This window comes from Indicator indicator, chromosome 26, assembly GCF_027791375.1.
Source record: "Indicator indicator isolate 239-I01 chromosome 26, UM_Iind_1.1, whole genome shotgun sequence".
NCBI classification, from domain to species: domain Eukaryota; kingdom Metazoa; phylum Chordata; class Aves; order Piciformes; family Indicatoridae; genus Indicator; species Indicator indicator.
Genome location: NC_072035.1, coordinates 10,580,860 through 10,595,480, shown reverse-complemented (window position 1 = coordinate 10,595,480; position 14,621 = coordinate 10,580,860). Strand labels below are relative to the sequence as shown.

Here is a 14,621-nt window from a genome sequence, read left to right as displayed (position 1 = left end):
GCAGTGAAGGAGCCCCAGCACCCAGGGGCACGCATTCTGCGTGGCTGCTGACCTGCATCTGCAGCCCAAAAGGGACTGCCACTGCCTGGAGAGCATCACAGCAGAGAATCTTGGAATGGTTTGGGTTGGAAGGGACCTTCAAGCTCATCTAGTTCCACCCCCCCTTCCATGGGCAAGGGACACCTCCCACTAGCCCAGGCTGCTCAAGGCCCCATCCAACCTGGCCTGTACACCTCCAGGGAGGAGGCATCCACAACCTCCCTGGGCAACCTGTTCCAAGGTCTCACCATCTGTCTTCCACTGACCAGGCTTCTCCTGCTCCTTCCCCACTACCAATCTGTATGCACATCTGCACAAAAGCTTCAAAGTTTCTGCTGTGAGGGAGTAAAGCAACACAGAAGACTTTCAACTTTCTCCCTGGGCTGACTTCTGACAAAGCAGAGAAAGCTCCTTTCAAATGCAAACTCCCTGGCCAGAGCTGAGGAAGGGAGAAGACCTGGGAACATCAGATTGCAGACTAACAAAGACAAATCCTCAGGTAGGATCCAGCTTTCACTTGCCATTACAGAGAACAACCCCCAGATTACCAGTTCAAACACACAGCTGCTTAGTAGATATTTTATCCTGCTTTTACCATCAGTGAAAGGTATGGAGAGGAAGAAGAAAAAAAAATAAATGAAGGGAAGGAAAAAAAAAAAAAAAAAAAAAACTGGGGTTGGTTTTCAAGCTCAGGAGTTGACATTTAAGATAACTATCTAAGAGGCAGTTATCTGTGAAAATAGCTGCAGGGCTTGGTGTCTCCTCTGATTTCCTGTGTCTCAAGCAGGACTGTCGACTGCATTTGAATTCACTGCTGTCTCTCCTGAAGAGCAGTGCTTTCTACAACTGCCACATGTTATCACTCTGAGAAGATCTGTCTGCTCCAAGGTGTCTTTGAGCATCTGTGCCCTCTATGTTCACCACTCTGTGCCCCAATTGCTTTGAATCCCTCTGTCTGTATCCATCACCATCATTAAATCCTGCAAGAACCTCATGGGGGCTCTGTGCCTTTGACCTCAGAAGAGCTCTTTCGAGAAGCAAATTGTCAATTTTTATTTTGCAAATCGAATTGCAGGCAATTTCTGCCAATGAACTGTAACCAGGAAATTCTATTAAGATATTTATGTGCTCCTTCTCCTCCAATCTATCTCAATTCATTCCAGATGCAAGCCCAAGGAACTCCAATAAAGTATTTTTGCAGCGGTGACCTTAAAAATCTAATTGCTGTACTTACTTATTTTCATTGGTAACAGGAATGGTCTTCCCTCCAGGAACAAGCTCATGGCAAACCAGCTGAGGGAAGAAATGATTGTATTGCTAATTACTGCCTGGAAGCACACTGGATGGAAAATGCCATGCTAAGCTCTCACCTCCCCAGAAAACACTCCTTTTGATTCCCCCTCCCTCCCCCCAGTAAAACAGTAAGATTTCAAATTTTAAGTAATAATCCTGCCTCTGCCTTGAACCAGTTTTCACTTAACTCTTAGCACAGTAATTGAACAGCAGGGATCTCTGCCTCTTCCCACCAGTGGAGCCAGCCCTTCTTGGAGGAAGCCTCCTCCAGCCCGATCCATCACCGCTGAAGCATGCAGAAATCAATTCAGAGAGCCCTGGGGGACTGTCACCATCCCACAATCCAGAGGCTGAAGTTGCTCAGAGCCTTGGCATAGCTCAGTCTAACAGCCCAGTCCAAAGCTGTCTGCTCCACAGGTCCCATCTGAGGCCACCAGAGTGACAGAGCTCCCTGGAGTTTGCTGTCCCTCGAGCTGGGCACTCGAGGCAGGAAGCAGAAAGCTGGGCAGCTGGGAAGTGACACCTCCCTGTCCTGCCTCAGCTGACAGCACTGCCCAGAGACAGCAACAGGGACCTTCTGGGTGCTTGTTACAGCCACAGCCTTGCCTCATCTTTGCCCCAAGAGGCAATATGTCATTAATCACACAATAAATGGCCTCACTGCTCCAGTTCCAAGGGAAGAAGGGAAGGAGCTCAGCTCCCTAACACAGAGGAACCATGGGGTTACCCCACCTGGCTGCTTCAGTGTGGCCAAAGCACAAGGCACACAGGAGTGCCCTGGGTTATTCTGATGTTTAGAGGGCTGCAGCCTTTAATCCCTTACTGCTGGGCTCTCATATGCTGTTCCCTGCCTCCGTTTTTCAGGTGGGATAAGCCTGAAAGCTGAATTCTCAGCAATCCTGGGGCAGCAACAAGGTGCCCAGCCCACCACGCAGTGGGCACTACCTCTCCCTGGTGCACAGCAGGGCTGCAGAAGCACTGAGCTGCCTTCCCAGGCACCCTCACAGCTTTGCAGGTGCATTTCCACTGCTGTTGCTGCCAGAGAAGGCAAGCTAGGTCCAAACTAGCCAGCTGAGGAATAAGGAACCACAGCACAGAGCTCTCAAGGACAAGCTGCCCCAGATAAACACTCCATGACTTAGAGGTCTCTGAGCTCTGTGCCACTGGATTTACACTGTTAACAGTGCCTGAGCTTAGTGCTAGCTGAGGGCTCCCCACAGATTTGCAGCAGCACACAGACAGCATACATTTTTATCTTATCTATCCATATTTTCCAGCTCTGCACACACAGCAGCACAGAACCCAGGACTCCAGAGCAACCAAAGCACCTTGAAGCCTTCAGGAGGGATTGACAAACAACCTTTTTCTCCTCAAGACCTCCTGACACACTCAGAAGTTTCTCTGACAGGAACATTTAAAGCAAAGGACACAGATTCTTCTTTTTAAAAGAGGGGCAAACCCAGTTGTGCAGGGAAAGCACAAAACAATGTTTTGTCAGCTAGAAAGGCAGGGAAAAAAAAAAAAAGCCTGGCAGGAATAAAATTAGGGGTCAGAGGACAACCTTTTTTGGTTAGGTTTGTTTGTTTGTTTGTTTGTTTGTTTTTTTTTTTTGGTTTGGTTTGGTTTGGTTTTTTTGGTGTGTGTAGAAAAAAAAAAAGTTCTCTGCCTGAAGGGAAATACTGAATGAAGCTGCAGAATCCTACAGCTGAGCAGAGAGAACCTGTGAAGCTGAGCCAGCCTTTCAGCATGGGGACCTTCTTTGAGAGGAGAGCAGAGCCCTAACCACAGTCAAACACAAGGCCATTGGCCAGTCAGACCCCTCAGGATCCTTGTTCAGATGAGCCCTGCAGAGCATCCAAACCCACAAGTACCTGAGCAAAAAGCACTCAGAGCTTGGACAGGCTGCCTGAATTCAGATGCTCAAAACCAGCTCTTAGGAAGCTCAGCAGAGAATTAGAGCTGTCTTCTGCTGGCAAGTCAGATTCCAGGTGTATTTCTAGGCTCTGAGGACACTAATAAAAGTCAGGACACTTCTGCTCAAGAGCCAAACTTAGCTCTGCTGCCAACTGGTTACATTCACAATCTGCCACTTCTGGCATCAGAAGGCAGCAGCAGGCAATGAACTTCAGGATCCCCCTCAGTGCTTCAAAGGCTCCTCCTAGTAGCATCAGCCAGAGGAATGAGGGAGATGTTCCTGTGCAGCACAGCTAGGATCTCACCAAGACAAAGAGGGCCTGTGGGCTGTGGTTTCCAAGCCCCAGAACTCTGCCTGTCCACCACAAAGCGAAGGGAGGACGTTTGGAAAACAGCAGGGATAAGATCCACCAGGGTCACTGAACAAAAAAACCTACCTGACCCATCACATCTTCATCATAGGAGAGAGTTAAGCCCAGGTCACTGATATCACCATCATAACGCTGCAGAAAGGGAAGGAAGGTGAGTGCTGAGCAGCAGGAACAGCAGCTGCTCTAGGTTGTGGGGAGGCTGCACAAGAACTGAGGCTAAAACTCAGGATTTCCCAATTGCCAGTTCCAGGTTTCCACCCTCAGACTCCTTTCTCATCTCTGCTTGCCCCAGTGAAAACACAAGGGTAGCTGCCTGCCAACCTGCCCCAGTACCACCAGTTACTTCCAGGGTGTTTAGAGAGGCTCAGTCCCCCAAAGGCATTTGCAAAGCCAGTGTTTTCTAGGCAGGGCTAAGGGGAGCTGAGCAGGAAAAATAAAGCTCAAACCTTAATTGAAGTGAGGTTTTTATAGAACTCAGAATCCAAGGAGGGAAGTTCATCCACAGAGCTGTAGAAGACACTGTGGTGGTGCCCAAGGAGCTGACTCAAGAAGAAGGAAGCAAATGGTACATCCACCACTATTCCCTGCAGACAAGAAGGCACAAATGAGTTCTACCACACAGAGTTCTTTGGTGCAACATCTTTGGTTACCTGTAAGGCCTGCAGGCAGATCATGGCTTGGGGAACAGATGCATGGCATTGAAATCAGCTGAGAAAACCACATCCTCCCCTTTAACTGAAGCATCACCAAATGCATGGTGTGACAGCAAAAGAACAGATTGTTCAGGCCAGTGTCCCCAGCACCAAGAATAATCAAGGTGTGTCCCAGGTTTTACCTCCCACCTGAGAGAAGGAGAAACTTCTTTGGTGTGAGGGTGCTGCAGCCCTGGAGCAGGCTGCCCAGAGAGGTTGTGGAGTCTCCTTCTCTGGGGAAATTCCAAATCCACCTGGACATTGTGATCCTGGGCAAGCTGCTGTGGGTGCCCCTGCTTGAGCAGAGGGGTTGGACTGGATGATCTCCAGAGGTCCCTTCCCACCCCCACCACACTGGGCTTCTGGGATGATTACTTGGAATACAGGCCTCAGGATATGCCAGGCTGCTCCACTATCACAGAATGCATTGGGGTGGAAGGGACCCTCAAAAGTCATCTTCTCCAACTCCCCTCTAGTGAGGAGGGACATCTCCAACTAGATCAGGTTGCTCAGGGCCCCATCAAGTTTGACCTTGAATGTCTCTAGGGATGGGGCCTCAGCCAAGTTCATTGACCTCAACCAACCTATCTTCATCCAAGTCACTTCTTCAGTTCCACCTCCCCAAGCTTATGACAGATGCTCTCAAAGGTACCACATCTGGACCCTGCTGTGACCAACAGTGACCACATCTTACTAGAGTACTTTTGGCTCACCTCATACACAGCCTTGCCAAGCATTTTCCCCACAAACTCAAAGAGCTGCAGGTAGTTCTCATGGATGTAGGACGTTGGGGATGGATACAGCCTCTCATCACCACTGGTTGTCTGCACACAAACAGAGGTCACAGCCCAGTGGTGGTTCTGTTTGCAGTGAGTCATCACAGCCTGCAGGTGCAGCCCTCTGTCATACCTTGAACAGGTTGAGTGCAGGATCAAACACCTTCTTGATTATCTCCTCCAGAAACTCTTTGAAGACACCATCCTGATCGATCCCAGCCTCATCAACTCCCAGATCATTCACAAACTTGACTCTGATCACTCCCTTCATGGCATTCTGGGAAAGCTGCCGGAGCTGTTCATAACCATCCTGCACAGAACAGCAGATCCAGAGGACAGTGACACAGGGAGAGGTGTCACACACCCACACAGGCAGGCAGCAGACACAGGAGAGAAGCACACTACAGAAATCACAGAAGGGTTGGAAGCCACCCTTGAAGTTCACCTTGTCCAACACCCCCCCTGCAGTGAGCAGGGAAACCTCCAACTTAGATCAGGTTGCAGGGACCCTCAAAGCTCATCCTGCCCAACTCACCTCTAGTGAGCAGGGAAACCTCCATCTTAGATCAAGTTGCAGGGACCCTCAAAGCTCATCTTGTCTAACTCCCCTCTAGTGAGCAGGGAAACCTCCATCTTAGATCAAGTTGCAGGGACCCTCAAAGGTCATCTTGCCCAACTCCCCTCTAGTGAGCAGGGAAACCTCCAACTTAGATCAAGTTGCAGGGACCCTCAAAGCTCATCCTGCCCAACTCCCCTCTAGTGAGCAGGGAAACCTCCATCTTAGATCAGGTTGCAGGGACCCTCAAAGCTCATCTTGTCTAACTCCCCTCTAGTGAGCAGGGAAACCTCCATCTTAGATCAAGTTGGAGGGACCCTCAAAGGTCATCTTGCCCAACTCCCCTCTAGTGAGCAGGGAAACCTCCAACTTAGATCAGGTTGCTCAGGGCCCCATCAAGTCTGATCTTGAATGTCTCTAGGGATGGGGTCTCAACCAATCTGCATTTGTCACTGAATTGTGTCCCCAAAAAGAGCAGAATAATTTCTCCTAGTCAAGCCTCCAGGTCTGCAGCAATCTGAACGGAACTAAGGTCCAGCACTTTCCTGTAACCTCACATCATACAGAAGCAGACAGAAACGGTGCTGGGTCCCTCACAACCCACAGAGAAGGTTCAAAACCATCTTCACAGCCCACACCCTTGTCAAGTTAGTGGCCTGTTGGGTGGCTTCTGGAAGCCAGGGCACCCACCTCCAGCATCCGTGAGCGGCGGATAGTGATGTGTGTGACGTGGGGCGAGGCGGAGCTGGTTTCAACCAGCCCCAGCTTCTCCTTCTCCTTGGTGACCATGTTCCGGAACAGCAGCACCCTCTGCAAGAGAAAACAAAGCTAAGTCTGCACCCACAGGGATCCTTCTCCCCCAGGGCTGCAGGACTTCCAAATGCTCCTGATGCAAGCTCAGGAGCAGCACTTGGTTGTCCTGTTCCCATCTAGGCCAAACGAGGCAACTGTCACCACACTACCAGGAGTGGGATTTGTCTCCTTGCTCCCCAGGGAGGCAGAGAGATCCTTGGAGCTCTGCTCTGGGAGGGATAGGGTATGGACAACACTGAAACCAACAGGACTTTTCCTATCACCACATAAAACAATCCAAAATCAGAGGCTGGTAGGGATTGGAAGGGACTTCTGGGGATCACCTCTGTATGTTTGCTACCTGCAAGAACACACTCTGACCTTTCTCCAAAGCCACATCACAGAATCTGACCGGTTTGGGTGGGAAGGGGCCTCTAAAGCTCATCCACCCCAAGCCTCCTGCACTCAGCAAGGACATCTGCAACTAGAGCAGGTTGCTCAGAGTCCCAAACAACCTTGACCCAAAATGGTTCCAGGGATCTGGGTATCTCCCACCTCTCTGGGCAACCTGGGCCAGACTCTCACCACCCTCATTGGCCTGCCAAGCACTGCTGGATGACTCCCTGCAGCTGTCCCCTCAAATGAGCTCTCTCCCAATGACAGAAATCAAGGCTATTTAGAGGAAATATATTGGGGAAACATGGGGGGGAAGAAGAAAAACTTTTGTCCAACCAGCATTTCAATCACTAGCTCCAAGTCACAAGTCCCTTCCATCCCAGGCCTCCCAGGCTTTTCAGCCTCCACCCTCTGCCCTGTCCCACTCACGTTCTTGTGGGGAATGACATGTGGGATGTACTGCAGCAGCAGCTGGGCTCTCTTCTTGTCCTTGTCCAGCTCCTGGAAGAGCACGCTGGGTTTGAGGTCCCTTTGCAAAGAAAGGCAGAGATTCAGAGAGCCCTGAGAAATGCCCAGGTGTGGTAAATAACTGTGGGCAGGAGAGAGGGGTAACCTGGAGCGTTTAGAGAGCTGACTCAAGTGCTCATGTGCACATCTAAGAAGGCCAGAGCCACTCAAGCTGCTAGGTGCTGAGTCAGTTTCCAAAGCACGCCCCACTCCGTGAGCAGCAGCTCATCTTTATGCCACAAAGAAGCACAACAGGAGGAGGTGTCCTTAAATGCAAACACAGGCAGAAGCTCTGACCTCCACCTCACAGGCAGAATGAGAAGCACTCCATGTCAAGTCAGGAATCTCAAACCAGCTGCCCACAGGTGCCCTGGGCCAAGGCCACAGCAGCAGAGACACTCACTTGCGTAACCAGTGATCCTCCGGAGCGAAACGCCGGCGACAGTCCCTCTCATACAAGACCATGAGCCAGCCATGGACAGAATGAAACAGCTCCAGGGTCTCCCCTCTGGCATTCTCTAACAAAACGGAACAAAGCAGCAATGCCCAGGCAACCCAGGAAACAGGAATGTCCAAGAGCAACATGGTTGATGATCTGCCCCGTGCTAACAGGGCAGGTGTACTTCTCCTGTCCTCCAGTGCCTTCAGAGGGAAGAGATTTTGTTTCCTCTTCTTCAGGATAAGAGGAAATGGCCTCAGGTTTCCCCAGGGGAGGTTTAGGTTGGACCTGAGGAACAATTCCTTCCACAAAAGGGTTGTCAAGGCCTGTCCCATGCTGCCCAGGGCAGTGGTGGAGTCCCCAATCCCTGGAGGGGTTTCAAAGCTGTGGAGATGTGGTGCTGAGGGCCACGGTGACCTGACAGTGCTCGTTGGACTTGGTGTTCTTGAAAATCTCTTCCAACCTAAATGTTTCTAAGATTCTTTGATCAATGTGACAAAACTCTTAGCCACACCCAAACCCCCTCAGCCAGTTCCACCTGAGCCATCACCACAGAAATTAAATATCTCATCTAATTAGCAGAACTGGGCTGCCCAAATTACACCAGCACGTGTGTCAACACCAGATATCCTCAGAGACCCTAGAAGCCTGCTCAGCTTTGTCAGAGCACTGCATTACATTCTGGTCCAATACACATGGCTCAGTCACACTGAGCAAAACCCAACATGCCCATCATGTCTGTTACACTAACTCTTAGTGGAAACAGAAAACTGCACCAGGTTTGGTGCACCAAGCATGGCAGTGGCAGCTGGACACCAAAAGACTGGGACATAATTTCATATCACACAACATAGTACAGGGGGGAAGGGGGGATGGGGTTGGCTTGTGTGTGTGTAAAGTAAGAATTAGCAGAAGCCTCAAATTGCCAAATGAATGCCATTTGCTGTTCTGCTAGTGACATCACCTGAAGCTCCTAAAAGCACTTACCAACAATTCCATCCCAGATCATCTTAAACACAAAGGAGTTCAGGAAAGCCGAGATGGTAACCAGCTCTTCCAGCTTGAATGAAATCTGCTCTTCATAGACTTCGATGTCATCAAGAATCCTATCAGAGAAAACAAATGCAAATGCCCAAGGGTAAATTTAATTCCCTGTTGAAATTTTCATAAAGGCACATTATCCTTTCACTGCAGCAGCTCTTATTTCTATGACAACTGACACCCGTGAGGATCTGGAGTCATAAACAACTAAAGCGCATTTATTGGCTTTGATCGATATCTGATCCCAGATGAAGGCAGCAGGAAAGCTCTCACAACACAAGCAAAGCCACTCTTTCATAGCTAAAAAAAAAAAAAAAAAGAGGACCTACACACTCATCTCTGGATAAAAATAAAACTTTGTCATCATTCAAGCTGAAGAAACTGTCTCTTCTGACCGGCAAGGGCAAATTTTCCACCCCCCTCTCCCGTCCTTTGTGTTGTGTAAGTCCATCGGGGTTGTACAAGCAGCACGTCAGCTGGGGAGCTTTCCTGCAGCATTATCACAGTTTTTCTCAAAGCTTCTCTGATCTCATCTAATTCTCTGCTTTGGACTGCCACAACTGTCCATAAGCAGCAGAAGAAATCTGTCTTTCCCCTCCCTGTAAGACTTTTTTTTTTTTTTTTTTTTGCCTTCAGCCAACTCAACAACTTCCTTTTGAAGTCCTTTATTTCTCAGGACTCTGAAACACTTTCTGCTGTCCTCTGCCTGGTTAACCTTATGCAAAGGCAGCAACACCTCAGCTACTCCTCTTGAAACTTAAGGAAAGCACCAGCTTCATGTTACAACCCCAGAGAGCACCCTCTGCTGACTACCTACGTGATAAGGTGGCGGGAGCAGTCGCAGAAGAGCATCAACATGGCCAGCAGCCTCTTGGATTCCTCTGTGTCATTGTTCAAGCACTCCAAGAAGAGTTTTAAGCCACCCTGTGGTCCCAGCTCACAGATAAAAGCCCATAACTTGGGCAGCAGATCATCCAGGTAAGTGAGGCCTAGCAATGGGAAAAGACAAAGCATGCTCAGTAACGCTTGTCTTGCCCACTGCTTCACCAAGGGATGAACGTTGGCTTGGAGCTGGAAGGGCCTTCTGCAAAGCCAGCAATGCACTTGAAGGTAACAGAAGCAACACATTTGGTTCCCCAGCCTCTTGCATCCACAGGAGATGCACAATCACCAGGAAAGCAGAAAACTTTCAATGAGGGCTAGAGCACCTCTGCTGTGAGGCCAGGTTGAGAGTTGGGCTTGTTCAGCCTGGAAAAGAGAAGGCTCTGGTGGCCTTTCAGTGCCTAAAGAAGCCAATCAGAAAGCTGGGGACAGACTTTGAACCTAAGAGAGGGAGATTCAGACTTAGAAAGAAGAAACTGTTTGACTGTGAGGGTGGTGAGAGCCTGGCCCAGGTTGCTCTTAGAGGTGGGAGACGCCCCAATGTTGTTTTGAGTCAAGGTTGTTTGGAGCTCTGAGCAACCAGCTCTAGTTGCAGATCTCCCTGCTGACTGAAGGACTAGATGACCTTCAAAGGTCCCTCCCAACCTAAAGCATTCTTTGACAACTACATTGCCACTTCGGATCACAGGAATTCACTCTTTTCTAATCCCCACTACAACCATCTTTGAGATGAGAACACCATGGGGTGGTACCTGTGATCCCCACCACAGCCACAAAGCATCCAGAGCTCTGGACTCATTCTCTGCTCCAGCCACTAGACCAAACCAGTGCTTATCTCCTCCTCCATCCATCCCTGAGACAGGCAATTTGTTCTTAAGATGTATGTAAGCATTCAGTGTTCCCACCACAGGAAGATTAATATTGCTGGGCTTCTCGAAAACACTGACTCAAGTCTGCAGTCTGAGGTGGAGGGAGCAAGGTTTCATTAGAGGAAAACTTGCTTCAATTTGTATTCTGGAGAGTTAATGCTTGATAAAGAAGTGATGAATGTTATTGATCAGGGCTATGATTCAGGATGAAACAAGCCTTCCACCCAGCCAGTCAATAAACTGGGTGTCAGTAATCAAACAGAATTTAATAAGAGGAAAAAAAATTATCTGGACTTTTTTTTTTCCCCTTCTCTTCCCTCTCTGTGTTTTAAGGGATTGGGAAAAAAAAAAAAAGCAGAAATGTATCTGACCTGTGAGTATCTGCAGGCGGATCTGTGTCAGGGTGGTGAGGGTGGTTTGGTAGAGCACACAGATGCTGCAAACCTTCTGCACTTCTGCCGAGTCCACTCGCTTGCCTCCCACCGGCTTCAGGATGTTGCGGACAGACGCAGACTTCTGGAAAGCTCTCTTGAAAAGATCTGGGGACAGAGAAGCACACAAGACCTTGGCTCAGGAGAAAGAGGTGCTATTTGGAAGCAGTCCTTATCCTCAGCCACTTGGCAGCCCGGTGATAAAAGGGATTTTAGCAGACTGGATCACTCCGCAGACAGTAGGTCTGGTGCTTCTCACAGCTGCTAGCAACAGAGAAGTGAACTTCATAGAACCACCAGAGAGTGGTCTGGGTTGGAAGGGATTTAAAGAACATAGAACCACCAGAGAGTGGTCTGGGTTGGAAGGGATTTAAAGAACATAGAACCACCAGAGAGTGGTCTGGGTTGGAAGGGATTTAAAGATCATAGAACCACCAGAGAGTGGTCTGGGTTGGAAGGGATTTAAAGATCATAGAACCACCAGAGAGTGGTCTGGGTTGGAAGGGATTTAAAGATCATAGAACCACCAGAGAGTGGTCTGGGTTGGAAGGGATTTAAAGATCACAAATCATAGAATGGTCTGGGTTGGAAGGAACCTTAAAGATCACAGAATCATAGAAATAGTCTGGGTTGGAAGGGATCTTAAAGATCACAAATCATAGAATGGTCTGGGTTGGAAGGAACCTTAAAGATCACAGAACCATAGAATGGTCTGGGTTGGAAGGGATTTAAAGATCACAGAACCATAGAATGGTCTGGGTTGGAAGGGATCTTAAAGATCACAAATCATAGAATGGTCTGGGTTGGAAGGAACCTTAAAGATCAGAAATCATAGAATGGTCTGGGTTGGAAGGGATTTAAAGATCACAGAACCATAGAATGGTCTGGGTTGGAAGGGATTTAAAGATCACAGAGTCATAGAATGGTCTGGGTTGGAAGGGATCTTAAAGATCAGAAATCATAGAATGGTCTGGGTTGGAAGGGATTTAAAGATCACAGAACCATAGAATGGTCTGGGTTGGAAGGGATTTAAAGATCACAGAGTCATAGAATGGTCTGGGTTGGAAGGAACCTTAAAGATCAGAAATCATAGAATGGTCTGGGTTGGAAGGGATTTAAAGATCACAGAACCATAGAATGGTCTGGGTTGGAAGGAACCTTAAAGATCAGAAATCATAGAATGGTCTGGGTTGGAAGGGATTTAAAGATCACAGAACCATAGAATGGTCTGGGTTGGAAGGGATTTAAAGATCACAGAGTCATAGAATGGTCTGGGTTGGAAGGGATCTTAAAGATCACAAATCATAGAATGGTCTGGGTTGGAAGGGATTTAAAGATCACAGAATCATAGAATGGTCTGGGTTGGAAGGGATTTAAAGATCACAAATCATAGAATGGTCTGGGTTGGAAGGGATTTAAAGATCACAGAACCATAGAATGGTCTGGGTTGGAAGGGATTTAAAGATCACAGAGTCATAGAATGGTCTGGGTTGGAAGGGATCTTAAAGATCACAAATCATAGAATGGTCTGGGTTGGAAGGGATTTAAAGATCACAGAATCATAGAATGGTCTGGGTTGGAAGGGATTTAAAGATCACAGAATCATAGAATGGTCTGGGTTGGAAGGGATTTAAAGATCACAGAATCATAGAATGGTCTGGGTTGGAAGGGATTTAAAGATCACAAATCATAGAATGGTCTGGGTTGGAAGGGATTTAAAGATCTGGGTTGGAAGGGATTTAAAGATCACAAATCATAGAATGGTCTGGGTTGGAAGGGATTTAAAGATCACAGAATCATAGAATGGTTTGGGTTGGAAGGGATTTAAAGATCACAGAATCATAGAATGGTCTGGGTTGGAAGGGATTTAAAGATCACAGAATCATAGAATGGTCTGGGTTGGAAGGGATTTAAAGATCACAGAATCATAGAATGGTTTGGGTTGGAAGGGATTTAAAGATCACAGAATCATAGAATGGTCTGGGTTGGAAGGGATTTAAAGATCACAGAACCATAGAATGGTCTGGGTTGGAAGGGATTTAAAGATCATAGAACCACCAGAGAGTGGTCTGGGTTGGAAGGGATTTAAAGATCACAGAACCATAGAATGGTCTGGGTTGGAAGGGATTTAAAGATCACAGAATCATAGAATGGTCTGGGTTGGAAGGGATTTAAAGATCATAGAACCACCAGAGAGTGGTCTGGGTTGGAAGGGATTTAAAGATCACAAATCATAGAATGGTCTGGGTTGGAAGGGATTTAAATATCACAGAATCATAGAATGGTCTGGGTTGGAAGGGATTTAAAGATCACAAATCATAGAATGGTTTGGGTTGGAAGGGATTTAAAGATCACAGAGTCATATAAATGGTCTGGGTTGGAAGGGATTTAAAGATCACAGACTCATAGAATGGTCTGGGTTGGAAGGGACCTTAAAGATCACAAATCATAGAATGGCCTGGGTTAGAAGGCATCTTCAAGATCACAGAATCATAGAATGGTTTGGGTTGGAAGGCACCTTCAAGATCACAAATCATAAAATGGTCTGGGTTAGAAGGGATCTTAAAGATCACAGAATCATAGAATGGTCTGGGTTGGAAGGGACCTTAAAGATCACAGAATCATAGAATGGTCTGGGTTGGAAGGCACCTTCAAGATCACAGAATCATAGAATGGTTTGGGTTGGAAGGGATTTAAAGATCACAGAATCATAGAATGGTTTGGGTTGGAAGGGATTTAAAGATCACAGAATCATAGAATGGTCTGGGTTGGAAGGGATTTAAAGATCACAGAATCATAGAATGGTCTGGGTTGGAAGGGATTTAAAGATCACAGAATCATAGAATGGTCTGGGTTGGAAGGCACCTTCAAGATCACAGAATCATAGAATGGTCTGGGTTGGAAGGCACCTTCAAGATCACAGAATCATAGAATGGTTTGGGTTGGAAGGGATTTAAAGATCACAGAATCATAGAATGGTCTGGGTTGGAAGGAACCTTCAAGATCTTGTTCCAAACCCCCTACCATGGGCAGGGACACCTTCCACTGAACCAATTGCTCAAGGGCTCACTCAACCTGGCCTTAAATACCTCCAGGGAGGATTCATACTCCCTGGGCAACCTGTTCCAGTGTCTCACCACCTCCACTGTAAAGAACTTCTTCCTAATCTCCAGTCTCAGTCTCCCCCCTTCCAGCTCAAAGCCATTGTCCCTAATCCTATCACTGCAAGCCCTTGTAAAAAGTCAGTGGGGGCATTAGTCTGGAGCTTAAAACCTTGCCAGGATTGCAACAACTAAGGACCACAGGGTCTAGCACTATGGGCAGCAGCTAGAAAATAGCTAAATTCCACCTATTTTATGCCAAACACTCTTGCAGGATCACCACCCATCTCAGGTGGATGAGCCAGGTTCACCTTGCTTTTCACCTGGGAAGCTGGCCTCCCATCTTGCCTTGGGATGTATTAATTTATGCAGTGAACATAAATCTTCTCAGCTACTTGAGAAACAATGGGGGGGGGGAAAAAAAATCTGCTAAAATAAGCAAATATTTCCACAGCACCAAAGTAAGAGACTTGCCCCAGGTCACAGAGACATTCTGAGCAGGAATTACAAATAGCAGAGGCC

At 47.7% G+C, this 14,621-nt stretch overlaps 1 protein-coding gene across 1 annotated transcript in view; it reads right to left on the bottom strand.

Annotated features, from left to right (window-relative positions):
* UBE3B (ubiquitin protein ligase E3B) overlaps window positions 1-14,621 on the bottom strand; it is a 28,810-nt gene that overhangs the window by 2,730 nt on the left and 11,459 nt on the right. Inside the window, exons 13-23 of the mRNA XM_054392491.1 lie at window positions 10,939-11,106; window positions 9,634-9,805; window positions 8,763-8,881; window positions 7,740-7,854; window positions 7,259-7,358; window positions 6,332-6,451; window positions 5,219-5,395; window positions 5,023-5,133; window positions 4,064-4,201; window positions 3,684-3,749; window positions 1,274-1,332 (exon numbers count right to left, since the gene is read on the bottom strand). Coding sequence (XP_054248466.1) covers window positions 1,274-1,332; window positions 3,684-3,749; window positions 4,064-4,201; window positions 5,023-5,133; window positions 5,219-5,395; window positions 6,332-6,451; window positions 7,259-7,358; window positions 7,740-7,854; window positions 8,763-8,881; window positions 9,634-9,805; window positions 10,939-11,106 — 1,345 coding nt within the window. The remainder of the gene's footprint in view (window positions 1-1,273; window positions 1,333-3,683; window positions 3,750-4,063; window positions 4,202-5,022; window positions 5,134-5,218; window positions 5,396-6,331; window positions 6,452-7,258; window positions 7,359-7,739; window positions 7,855-8,762; window positions 8,882-9,633; window positions 9,806-10,938; window positions 11,107-14,621) is intronic.